General features: G+C 51.3%; 1 protein-coding gene across 1 annotated transcript in view; it reads left to right on the forward strand.

Annotated features, from left to right (window-relative positions):
- Positions 1-228: 228 nt before the first annotated feature.
- LOC129849035 (serine/arginine repetitive matrix protein 2-like) overlaps positions 229-12,762 on the forward strand; it is a 33,993-nt gene continuing 21,459 nt past the window's right edge. Inside the window, exons 1-6 of the mRNA XM_055916101.1 lie at positions 229-390; positions 6,103-6,168; positions 6,394-6,464; positions 7,392-7,518; positions 7,675-7,872; positions 9,186-9,264. Coding sequence (XP_055772076.1) covers positions 294-390; positions 6,103-6,168; positions 6,394-6,464; positions 7,392-7,518; positions 7,675-7,872; positions 9,186-9,264 — 638 coding nt within the window. The 5' untranslated portion in view covers positions 229-293. The remainder of the gene's footprint in view (positions 391-6,102; positions 6,169-6,393; positions 6,465-7,391; positions 7,519-7,674; positions 7,873-9,185; positions 9,265-12,762) is intronic.

Here is a 12,762-nt window from a genome sequence, read left to right on the forward strand (position 1 = left end):
AGAGATAGAGAGTGAGAGAGACAGAGAGAGTGATAGAGAGAGAGAGACACACACACAAATAGAGAGAGAGAGACACAGAGAGTGAGAGAGAGAGAGACAGAAAGAGAGAGAGAGTGAGAGAGACAGAGAGAGTGATAGAGAGAGAGACACACACACACACAAAGAGAGAGAGAGAGAGAGACACACAGAGAGACAGAGAGCGAGAGAAAGGTCAGTCGGGATGAGCGGAGGTTGACTCCTGGTGACGTCACGCAGAGACGGAGAGAGCAGGGGGAAAGGAGGAGGCAGACAGAATGGCTGCCCAGTGCCGCAGCTCCAAATGCACCGTAGAAAGGAAAGGATTCAGGCGGGAACTCGATACCTGGCGGCACAAACTGATCAACTGCGTGGGTAAGAAGATCCTAGGCATATTTTTTAATGGCTTTTGACTTGGAAGCGATTACATCCCCAAAGTACAAAAGGGAAGATCCGCAACAAGAGTTAAACCCGGTTTAGCTGTAACGTTAGCCGCTAATGCTAGATACCTTTGCAATCTGCCTTAACTGCAGGTAACTAACGTTAGCATGTCCATGTCGGTTGGCTCCATTTTCTTTGTCCTGTCTTGGCTGTTTCAATGTATGTCCCGTAACCCCCCCGGCAGAAGTCGTATCCGTGATTTCTAGCAGCTAGCATGCTAACTAGTTGGATCAGGTTAGCTAGCTAACATGTTTGTTATGGTTACCATTACTAGCTACCGTTCGAGTCAAGAGGCTTTATTGTCACGGGGGAAACATGTTTACATTGGCGAAACAAGTGAAATTAACAAACCCAAGTGAGAAAACACAACATTAACAAAAAAACATAGAAATGAACGGTAAACATTTCACTCAAACGGGTTTAAAAATAGATAGACATTTTCATACTAATTTGTATAGCTAACGTGTAGTTAGGATTGCGTTATATTGTCGATAAGTATCCCAGCTAACGTTTAGTTGTTAGTAAAACATGTTAGAATAACAGTTTCGTGCTATACAGTTGTTTTTATAGGTTATGTTAGCTAGCCAGCTGTTAAATATGTAGCTAGACATTGACAACCGTGATTTGTACCGGCTAATGTTTAGGTTATTTTGGGGAAGGGGGTTGTGAGTGTAACGTTAGCTAGCTAGCTAATGTTACCAATAGGGTTGCCAGGTCAAGTTCAAATATTTAGCCAAATGACCAGCTAAAAGGCCTGAACTAGCCCACCTCCTTTTTTTATGCAAGAGAGGAGTTGCCACATTTGTACAATAAACACTTTACTTGTAACTTGTAATGATGTTAGAAGCAAAATTCGTTTTTCATGAAAATAATTATTGCAAATTTAATAAACAAATGTTGACTATGTCGCAAGAGAAAATATAATTCACCCTTAATTTAAACTCACCAGATTTTTTAATCCATCCATGTATGTCAATTTAATTTGTTTGACTGCTGTGATTGAAGAAATAAGGCATGAGGAGGTATGGTATATGGCCAATATATCACGGTTAAGGGTTGTTCTTTAAACGCTCTGCATGGTCAAAGCAATGTCTGCAGTGGCCGAACAGCATTTACTGTGATACGGCCTCAGCAGAAGTCAGGGGCATTCAGACTTCTTACGAGCAGCGCTGTTGTGAAGGAAGTGAGTTTGTGTTTATACAGGAACTCCCGCCCCCCACCTACCATCAACCTGTCATGTCAATGTGGAGCTATTACGAAGCCCTCCGCATTGTAACAACATTTGGGAGGGATGTGGTATGGAACTCAATTTGGCCTCTCCGCAATCGCCTCACTCCCTCCGTATAGCGCCTCCGACCACATTTTCGAATCGAGAATAAATTGGCTTTAAGCGTGATGCTTAAAGTCAAGTGCAGCTGGCCCAGAACAGAGGTGACTCTCTTGCCTTGTCTTGCCTTTTCAAAAAATATATGTAGTTCTGTCCTTGAGCTGTTCTTGTCTATTGATGTTCTGTATTATGTTATAATGCTTTGTGTGGAACCCCAGGAAGAGTAGCTGCTGCTTTTGCAACAGCTAATGGGGATCCTAATAAAATACCAAAATACCAAGTGTCTGGATACAGCCGTTAGCCGTGGTATATGGGGCCATCTACCACAAACCACCATGTTACGACTACAAACGGTTACAAATGGCCCATTTGCGAGTTCGACTTGTCATTTCAATAGGCATAGACAACACATGATACACACACACACACACGCGCACACGCACACACACACACTCTTGTTTGAGATAGTCTACAGTAGTCAAGATGTAAACTGAATGATGTAGCAGCCTCCATAGTTCAAATAAACAAATGTATTAAACATGAATAGCGAGGCCATTATTATTATTGTTTTTTTTTGTTGAGATGCTTGTCCCCCCCCCCCCCCCCCCCCCCAGTAGTAGAATGCTGGAATAGACTATTGAGGATGAAGGTCATTTCAATCACTTCATTAAATAGGAAATAATATGCATATGAACTGAGGGTGCTTGTCAACAACAGCCAGTTTTTGACAAGGCTTTCGACTCTGTCAATCACCGTATTCTTATCGGCAGACTCAACAGCCTCGGTTTCTCTAATGACTGCCTCGCCTGGTTCACCAACTACTTCTCAGATAGAGTTCAGTGTGTCAAATCGGAGGGCCTGTTGTCCGGACCTCTGGCAGTCTCTATGGGGGTAACACAGGGTTCAATTCTCGGGCCGACTCTTTTCTCTGTATCTATCAATGATGTTGCTCTTGCTGCTGGTGATTCTCTGATCCACCTCTACGCAGACGACACCATTCTGTATACTTCTGGCCCTTCTTTGGACACTGTGTTATTAACAAACCTCCAAACGAGCTTCAACGCCATACAATACTCCTTCCGCGGCCTCCAACTGCTCTTAAATGCTAGTAAAACCAAATGCTCTTCAACCGATTGCTGCCTGCACGACTATTATTTAATTTAACCTTTTATTTAACAAGGCAAGTCAGTTAAGAACAAATTCTTATTTACAATGACGGCATACCGGGGAACAGTGGGTTAACTGCCTTGTTCGGGGGCGGAACGACAGATTTATACCCTGTCAGCTCGGGGGATTCGATCTAGCAACCTTTTGGTTACTAGTCCAACGCTCTAACCACTAGGCTTCCTGCCTCCTCTAACCACTAGGCTTCCTGCCTCCTCTAACCACTAGGCTACCTGCCTCCTCTAACCACTAGACCACCTGCCTCCTCTAACCACTAGACCACCTGCCTCCTCTAACCACTAGACCACCTGCCTCCTCTAACCACTAGGCTACCTGCCTCCTCTAACCACTAGGCTACCTGCCTCCTCTAACCACTAGGCTACCTGCCTCCTCTAACCACTAGGCTACCTGCCTCCTCTAACCACTAGGCTACCTGTCTCCTCTAACCACTAGGCTACCTGTCTCCTCTAACCACTAGGCTACCTGCCTCCTCTAACCACTAGGCTACCTGCCTCCTCTAACCGCTAGGCTACCTGCCTCCTCTAACCGCTAGGCTACCTGTCTCCTCTAACCGCTAGGCTACCTGCCACCTCTAACCGCTAGGCTACCTGCCACCTCTAACCGCTAGGCTACCTGCCTCCTCTAACCGCTAGGCTACCTGCCTCCTCTAACCGCTAGGCTACCTGCCTCCTCTAACCGCTAGGCTACCTGCCTCCTCTAACCGCTAGGCTACCTGCCTCCTCTAACCGCTAGGCTACCTGCCTCCTCTAACCGCTAGGCTACCTGTCTCCTCTAACCGCTAGGCCAACCTGCCTCCTCTAACCGCTAGGCTACCTGCCTCCTCTAACCGCTAGGCTACCTGCCTCCTCTAACCGCTAGGCTACCTGCCTCCTCTAACCGCTAGGCTACCTGCCTCCTCTAACCGCTAGGCTACCTGCCTCCTCTAACCGCTAGGCTACCTGCCTCCTCTAACCGCTAGGCTACCTGCCTCCTCTAACCACTAGGCTACCTGCCTCCCTCCTCTAACCACTAGGCTACCTGCCTCCCTCCTCTAACCACTAGGCTACCTGCCTCCCTCCTCTAACCACTAGGCTACCTGCCTCCCTCCTCTAACCACTAGGCTACCTGCCTCCCTCCTCTAACCACTAGGCTACCTGCCTCCTCTAACCACCAGGCTACCTGCCTCCTCTAACCACTAGGCTACCTGCCTCCTCTAACCACTAGGCTACCTGCCTCCTCTAACCACTAGGCTACCTGCCTCCTCTAACCACTAGGCTACCTGCCTCCTCTAACCACTAGGCTACCTGCCTCCTCTAACCACTAGGCTACCTGCCTCCTCTAACCACTAGGCTACCTGCCGCCTCTAACCACTAGGCTACCTGCCTCCTCTAACCACTAGGCTACCTGCCTCCTCTAACCACTAGGCTACCTGCCTCCTCTAACCACTAGGCTACCTGCCTCCTCTAACCACTAGGCTACCTGCCTCCTCTAACCACTAGGCTACCTGCCTCCTCTAACCACTAGGCTACCTGCCTCCTCTAACCACTAGGCTACCTGCCTCCTCTAACCACTAGGCTACCTGCCTCCTCTAACCACTAGGCTACCTGCCTCCTCTAACCACCAGGCTACCTGCCTCCTCTAACCACCAGGCTACCTGCCTCCTCTAACCACCAGGCTACCTGCCTCCTCTAACCACGAGGCTACCTGCCTCCTCTAACCACCAGGCTACCTGCCTCCTCTAACCACGAGGCTACCTGCCTCCTCTAACCACTAGGCTACCTGCCTCCTCTAACCACTAGGCTACCTGCCTCCTGTAACCACGAGGCTACCTGCCTCTCCTCTAACCACGAGGCTACCTGTCTCCTCTAACCACGAGGCTACCTGCCTCCTCTAACCACGAGGCTACCTGCCTCCTCTAACCACGAGGCTACCTGCCTCCTCTAACCACGAGGCTACCTGCCTCCTCTAACCACGAGGCTACCTGCCTCCTCTAACCACGAGGCTACCTGCCTCCTCTAACCACGAGGCTACCTGCCTCCTCTAACCACGAGGCTACCTGCCTCCTCTAACCACGAGGCTACCTGCCTCCTCTAACCACGAGGCTACCTGCCTCCTCTAACCACGAGGCTACCTGTCTCCTCTAACCACGAGGCTACCTGCCTCCTCTAACCACGAGGCTACCTGCCTCCTCTAACCACTAGGCTACCTGCCTCCTCTAACCACTAGGCTACCTGCCTCCTCTAACCACTAGGCTACCTGCCTCCTCTAACCACGAGGCTACCTGCCTCCTCTAACCACGAGGCTACCTGTCTCCTCTAACCACGAGGCTACCTGCCTCCTCTAACCACGAGGCTACCTGCCTCCTCTAACCACGAGGCTACCTGCCTCCTCTAACCACGAGGCTACCTGCCTCCTCTAACCACGAGGCTACCTGCCTCCTCTAACCACGAGGCTACCTGCCGCCTCTAACCACGAGGCTACCTGTCTCCTCTAACCACTAGGCTACCTGTCTCCTCTAACCACTAGGCTACCTGTCTCCTCTAACCACTAGGCTACCTGTCTCCTCTAACCACTAGGCTACCTGTCTCCTCTAACCACTAGGCTACCTGTCTCCTCTAACCACTAGGCTACCTGCCTCTCCTCTAACCACTAGGCTACCTGCCTCTCCTCTAACCACTAGGCTACCTGCCTCCTCTAACCACTAGGCTACCTGCCTCCTCTAACCACTAGGCTACCTGCCTCCTCTAACCACTAGGCTACCTGCCTCCTCTAACCACTAGGCTACCTGCCTCCTCTAACCACTAGGCTACCTGTCTCCTCTAACCACGAGGCTACCTACCTGTCTCCTCTAACCACGAGGCTACCTACCTGTCTCCTCTAACCACTAGGCTACCTGCCTCCTCTAACCACTAGGCTACCTGTCTCCTCAAACCACTAGGCTACCTGTCTCCTCAAACCACGAGGCTACCTACCTGTCTCCTCAAACCACGAGGCTACCTACCTGTCTCCTCAAACCACGAGGCTACCTACCTGTCTCCTCAAACCACTAGGCTACCTGTCTCCTCTAACCACTAGGCTACCTGCCTCCTCTAACCACTAGGCTACCTGCCTCACCTCTACCTGTCGTTGACAGTATATTCCTTTGTGTTGTGCAGGGTTCGAGAGCATTCTGGAGGGAATCTATGGCCCGTTGCTGCTCAGAGACCTCAATATTTTTGATGGTGAGTGTCAGTGTGTGTGTGTGTGTGTGTGTGTGTGTGTGTGTGTGTGTGGGTGTATGAATTTGCGTACAAGTATTTTTGTGTTATACATGAGTCTTGTCTTTGACGTGATCGTGTGTGTGTTTGCCCCCAGTTGGTACGACTGAGACTTTATTGTGTGTGTGTGTGTGTGTGTGTGTGCGTGTGCGTGTGCGTGTGCGTGTGCGTGTGTGTGTGTTTCCCCAGACTGTGAACCAGAGGAGCTAGAGGACTGGGCAGTGAAGGCCAGTTGTTCCTTCTGCAGCCTGCTGATCAATGTAAGTTCAACTTCATGATACAAACGCACTGCTATTTTCTGTCTTGATTTACTTCCAGCTCTCACGGAAAAGCTTTCAGTTAGTTCCAGCTCTCACGGGAACACTTTCAGTTTAGTTCCAGCTCTCGCGGAAACGCTTTCAGTTAGTTCCAGCTCTCACGGGAACACTTTCAGTTTAGTTCCAGCTCTCGCGGAAACGCTTTCAGTTAGTTCCAGCTCTCACGGGAACACTTTCAGTTTAGTTCCAGCTCTCGCGGAAACGCTTTCAGTTAGTTCCAGCTCTCACGGGAGAGCTTTCAGTTAGTTCCAGCTCTCACGGGAACACTTTCAGTTTAGTTCCAGCTCTCGCGGGAGAGCTTTCAGTTAGTTCCAGCTCTCACGGGAACACTTTCAGTTAGTTCCAGCTCTCACGGGAACACTTTCAGTTTAGTTCCAGCTCTCGCGGAAACGCTTTCAGTTAGTTCCAGCTCTCACGGGAACACTTTCAGTTTAGTTCCAGCTCTCGCGGAAACGCTTTCAGTTAGTTCCAGCTCTCACGGGAACACTTTCAGTTTAGTTCCAGCTCTCGCGGAAACGCTTTCAGTTAGTTCCAGCTCTCACGGGAGAGCTTTAGTTTAGTTCATTTATATCCGCTTTACTGGGTTTCTCTGTCAGTCACTGAATGTTTGCAGCTGTCGTCGTCCAGGTGACTTTGGTTGTGGTCCGCTGCTCAGACGTTGCGTTATGATGTGGTTAGCTGATACATAAAATATGGATCCAGACGTTGTAAGATCTGGCAGGCGTCAGCGCCGCCTGGGTAGAGGAACGCGCCCTACGCCGCCTGGGTAGAGGAACGCGCCCTACGCCGTTTGGGCAGAGGAACGCGCCCTACGCCGTCTGGTGTGGCTTGTATGTGTTGTTATGACATTGTCTCTTCCTCTTCTAATAGGACCATGTCCCAGTGGCCGCCTCCCCCCTGCCCTCCCCCTCAGACGACACGCCCGTCCAAGCCCCTTCCCTCTCGGACAGCAGCCTATCAGCTCACAGGTTCCTCCACGCTGTGTTCCATAAGAAAGGTGAGTCCCCGTCCAATCAGAACAGAGACGACGGCTGGCATTTACACTCTAATGCTAACAACGCCACGTAGCATCGTTGGCTACCTGGTTCATACATGCTAGAGAAATGTACGTAGACAGTGTATATACCTGTGATTGATTGTCTGTCCATGCCAGAGCTGGCGTCCAGCGGAGACCCTAACGTTCCTCTGGTGGCCCAGGAACTGATGAGGAGGATGGTCAGGCAGTTCGCTATGGAGTACGCCTCCAAGACACACCTTACCACCTCTACCATCACGGGCTCCCAGCAGTCTGGCCTCGACACACCGCTAGACCTCACTGTGACACGGAACCAGGAGGAGGAACCCACAACAGGTAGAGAACCCGACAGGACTTAGAACCCACACCAGGTAGAGAACCAACACCAGGGAGAGGACCCAACAGGACCTAGAACCAACACCAGGTAGAGAACCCAACAGGACCTAGAACCAATACCAGGTAGAGAACCCAACAGGACTTAGAACCAATACCAGATAGAGAACCCAATAGGACTTATAACCCACACCAGGTAGAGAACCCAACAGGACCTAGAACCAATACCAGGTAGAGAACCCAACAGGACTTAGAACCCACACCAGGTAGAGAACCCAACAGGACTTAGAACCAATACCAGGTAGAGAACCCAACAGGACTTAGAACCCACACCAGGTAGAGAACCCAACAGGACCGAGAGCCACACATCTCCAACTAGTTGTCTGGCCTCTGACTAACTAGTTGTCTGGCCTCTGACTAACTAGTTGTCTGGCCTCTGACTGACTAGTTGTCTGGCCTCTGACTGACTAGTTGTCTGGCCTCTGACTGACTAGTTGTCTGGCCTCTGACTGACTAGTTGTCTGGCCTCTGACTGACTAGTTGTCTGGCCTCTGACTGACTAGTTGTCTGGCCTCTGACTGACTAGTTGTCTGGCCTCTGACTGACTAGTTGTCTGGCCTCTGACTGACTAGTTGTCTGGCCTCTGACTGACTAGTTGTCTGGCCTCTGACTGACTAGTTGTCTGGCCTCTGACTGACTAGTTGTCTGACCACTGACTAGTTGTCTGGCCTCTGACTGACTAGTTGTCTGGCCTCTGACTGACTAGTTGTCTGACCTCTGACTGACTAGTTGTCTGACCACTGACTAGTTGTCTGGCCTCTGACTGACTAGTTGTCTGGCCTCTGACTAGTTGACTGACCACTGACTAGTTGCGTGACCTCTGACTAGTTGTCTGGCCTCTGACTGACTAGTTGTCTGACCTCTGACTAGTTGACTGACCACTGACTAGTTGCGTGACCTCTGACTAGTTGTCTGGCCTCTGACTGACTAGTTGTCTGACCTCTGACTAGTTGACTGACCACTGACTAGTTGCGTGACGTCTAACTAGTTGTCTGACTACTGACTAGTTGTCTGGCCTCTGACTGACTAGTTGTCTGGCCTCTGACTAACTAGTTGTCTGACCACTGACTAGTTGTCTGGCCTCTGACTGACTAGTTGTCTGGCCTCTGACTAACTAGTTGTCTGACCACTGACTAGTTGTCTGGCCTCTGACTAACTAGTTGTCTGACTACTGACTAGTTGTCTGACCACTGACTAGTTGCGTGACCTCTGACTAGTTGTCTGACCTCTAACTAGTTGTCTGATTCCTCCCGTAGCGGACAGTGTGCTCGACCTCTCCAAGCGGAACTCTGCCAGCTCCGCCTCCACGTCACCCACCATTCACAAAGCCTCAGGGTGAGTGTCTCTCCTCTCATTGGTCCATAATGTCCTTACTAGCACGCTACTTAGTATGCATAGCCAATAGATGTAACCTCAGCTATTCAGACTGACACACAGAAACAAGTGGAACTAGTTACTGGGGGGGGGGGGGGTCTGTAACCTCAGCTATTCAGACTGACACAGAAACAAGTGGAACTAGTTACTGGGGGGGGGGGGGGGGGGGGTGTAACCTCAGCTATTCAGACTGACACACAGAAACAAGTGGAACTAATTACTGGGGGGGGGGGGGGTGTGTAACCTCAGCTATTCAGACTGACACACAGAAACAAGTGGAACTAGTTACTGGGGGGGGGGGGGGGGGGGGGGGGATCTGTAACCTCAGCTATTCAGACTGACACACAGAAACAAGTGGAACTAGTTACTGGGGGGGGTGTGTAACCTCAGCTATTCAGACTGACACACAGAAACAAGTGGAACTAGTTACTGGGGGGGGGGGGGGGGGGTCTGTAACCTCAGCTATTCAGACTGACACACAGAAACAAGTGGAACTAGTTACTGGGGGGGGGGGGGGGTCTGTAACCTCAGCTATTCAGACTGACACACAGAAACAAGTGGAACTAGTTACTGGGGGGGGGGGGGGGGGGTCTGTAACCTCAGCTATTCAGACTGACACACAGAAACAAGTGGAACTAGTTACTGGGGGGGGGGGGGGGGGGGTCTGTAACCTCAGCTATTCAGACTGACACACAGAAACAAGTGGAACTAGTTACTGGGGGGGGGGGGGGGTTCTGTAACCTCAGCTATTCAGACTGACACACAGATACAAGTGGAACTAGTTACTGGGGGGGGGGCGGGGGGGTCTGTAACCTCAGCTATTCAGACTGACACACAGAAACAAGTGGAACTAGTTACTGGGGGGGGGGGGGGGGGGTCTGTAACCTCAGCTATTCAGACTGACACACAGAAACAAGTGGAACTAGTTACTGGGGGGGGGGGGGGGGGTCTGTAACCTCAGCTATTCAGACTGACACACAGAAACAAGTGGAACTAGTTACTGGGGGGGGGGGGGGGGTTCTGTAACCTCAGCTATTCAGACTGACACACAGATACAAGTGGAACTAGTTACTGGGGGGGGGGCGGGGGGGTCTGTAACCTCAGCTATTCAGACTGACACACAGAAACAAGTGGAACTAGTTACTGGGGGGGGGCGGGGGGGGGGTCTGTAACCTCAGCTATTCTGACTGACACACAGAAACAAGTGGAACTAGTTACTGGGGGGGGGGGGGGGGGGGGGGGTCTGTAACCTCAGCTATTCAGACTGACACACAGAAACAAGTGGAACTAGTTACAGGGGGGGGGGGGGGGGGGGGGGTCTGTAACCTCAGCTATTCAGACTGACACACAGAAACAAGTGGAACTAGTTACTGGGGGGGGGGGGGGGGGGTCTGTAACCTCAGCTATTCAGACTGACACACAGAAACAAGTGGAACTAGTTACTGTGGGTGGGGGGGGGGGGGTCTGTAACCTCAGCTATTCAGACTGACACACAGAAACAAGTCGAACTAGTTACTGGGGGGGGGGTCTGTAACCTCAGCTATTCAGACTGACACACAGAAACAAGTGGAACTAGTTACTGGGGGGGGGCGGGGGGGGTCTGTAACCTCAGCTATTCTGACTGACACACAGAAACAAGTGGAACTAGTTACTGGGGGGGGGTCTGTAACCTCAGCTATTCAGACTGACACACAGAAACAAGTGGAACTAGTTACTGGGGGGGGGGCGGGGGGGTCTGTAACCTCAGCTATTCAGACTGACACACAGAAACAAGTGGAACTAGTTACTGGGGGGGGGGGGGGGGGTCTGTAACCTCAGCTATTCAGACTGACACACAGAAACAAGTGGAACTAGATACTGGGGGGGGGGGGGGGTCTGTAACCTCAGCTATTCAGACTGACACACAGAAACAAGTGGAACTAGATACTGGGGGGGGGGGGGGGTCTGTAACCTCAGCTATTCAGACTGACACACAGAAACAAGTGGAACTAGTTACTGGGGGGGGGGGGGGGGGTCTGTAACCTCAGCTATTCAGATTGACACACAGAAACAAGTGGAACTAGTTACTGGGGGGGGGGGGGTCTGTAACCTCAGCTATTCAGACTGACACACAGAAACAAGTGGAACTAGTTACTGGGGGGGGTCTGTAACCTCAGCTATTCAGACTGACACACAGAAACAAGTGGAACTAGTTACTGGGGGGGGGGCGGGGGGGGTCTGTAACCTCAGCTATTCAGACTGACACACAGAAACAAGTGGAACTAGTTACTGGGGGGGGGGGGGGGGGGTCTGTAACCTCAGCTATTCAGACTGACACACAGAAACAAGTGGAACTAGATACTGGGGGGGGGGTCTGTAACCTCAGCTATTCAGACTGACACACAGGAACAAGTGGAACTAGTTACTGGGGGGGGGGGGGGGGGGTCTGTAACCTCAGCTATTCAGACTGACACACAGAAACAAGTGGAACTAGTTACTGGGGGGGGGGGGGGGGTCTGTAACCTCAGCTATTCAGACTGACACACAGAAACAAGTGGAACTAGATACTGGGGGGGGGGTCTGTAACCTCAGCTATTCAGACTGACACACAGAAACAAGTGGAACTAGTTACTGGGGGGGGGGGAGGGTCTGTAACCTCAGCTATTCAGACTGACACACAGAAACAAGTGGAACTAGATACTGGGGGGGGGGTCTGTAACCTCAGCTATTCAGACTGACACACAGAAACAAGTGGAACTAGTTACTGGGGGGGGGGGGGGGGGTCTGTAACCTCAGCTATTCAGACTGACACACAGAAACAAGTGGAACTAGATACTGGGGGGGGGGGTCTGTAACCTCAGCTATTCAGACTGACACACAGAAACAAGTGGAACTAGTTACTGGGGGGGGGGGGGGGGGGTCTGTAACCTCAGCTATTCAGACTGACACACAGAAACAAGTGGAACTAGTTACTGGGGGGGGGGGGGGGTCTGTAACCTCAGCTATTCAGATTGACACACAGAAACAAGTGGAACTAGTTACTGGGGGGGGGGGGTCTGTAACCTCAGCTATTCAGACTGACACACAGAAACAAGTGGAACTAGTTACTGGGGGGGGGGTCTGTAACCTCAGCTATTCAGACTGACACACAGAAACAAGTGGAACTAGTTACTGGGGGGGGGGGGGGGGGGTCTGTAACCTCAGCTATTCAGACTGACACACAGAAACAAGTGGAACTAGTTACTGGGGGGGGGGGGGGGGGTCTGTAACCTCAGCTATTCAGACTGACACACAGAAACAAGTGGAACTAGATACTGGGGGGGGGGGTCTGTAACCTCAGCTATTCAGACTGACACACAGAAACAAGTGGAACTAGATACTGGGGGGGGGGGGGGGGGGTCTGTAACCTCAGCTATTCAGACTGACACACAGAAACAAGTGGAACTAGTTACTGGGGGGGGGGGGGGGTGTCTGTAACCT

Source organism: Salvelinus fontinalis, unplaced genomic scaffold, assembly GCF_029448725.1.
Source record: "Salvelinus fontinalis isolate EN_2023a unplaced genomic scaffold, ASM2944872v1 scaffold_1339, whole genome shotgun sequence".
NCBI lineage: Eukaryota > Metazoa > Chordata > Actinopteri > Salmoniformes > Salmonidae > Salvelinus > Salvelinus fontinalis.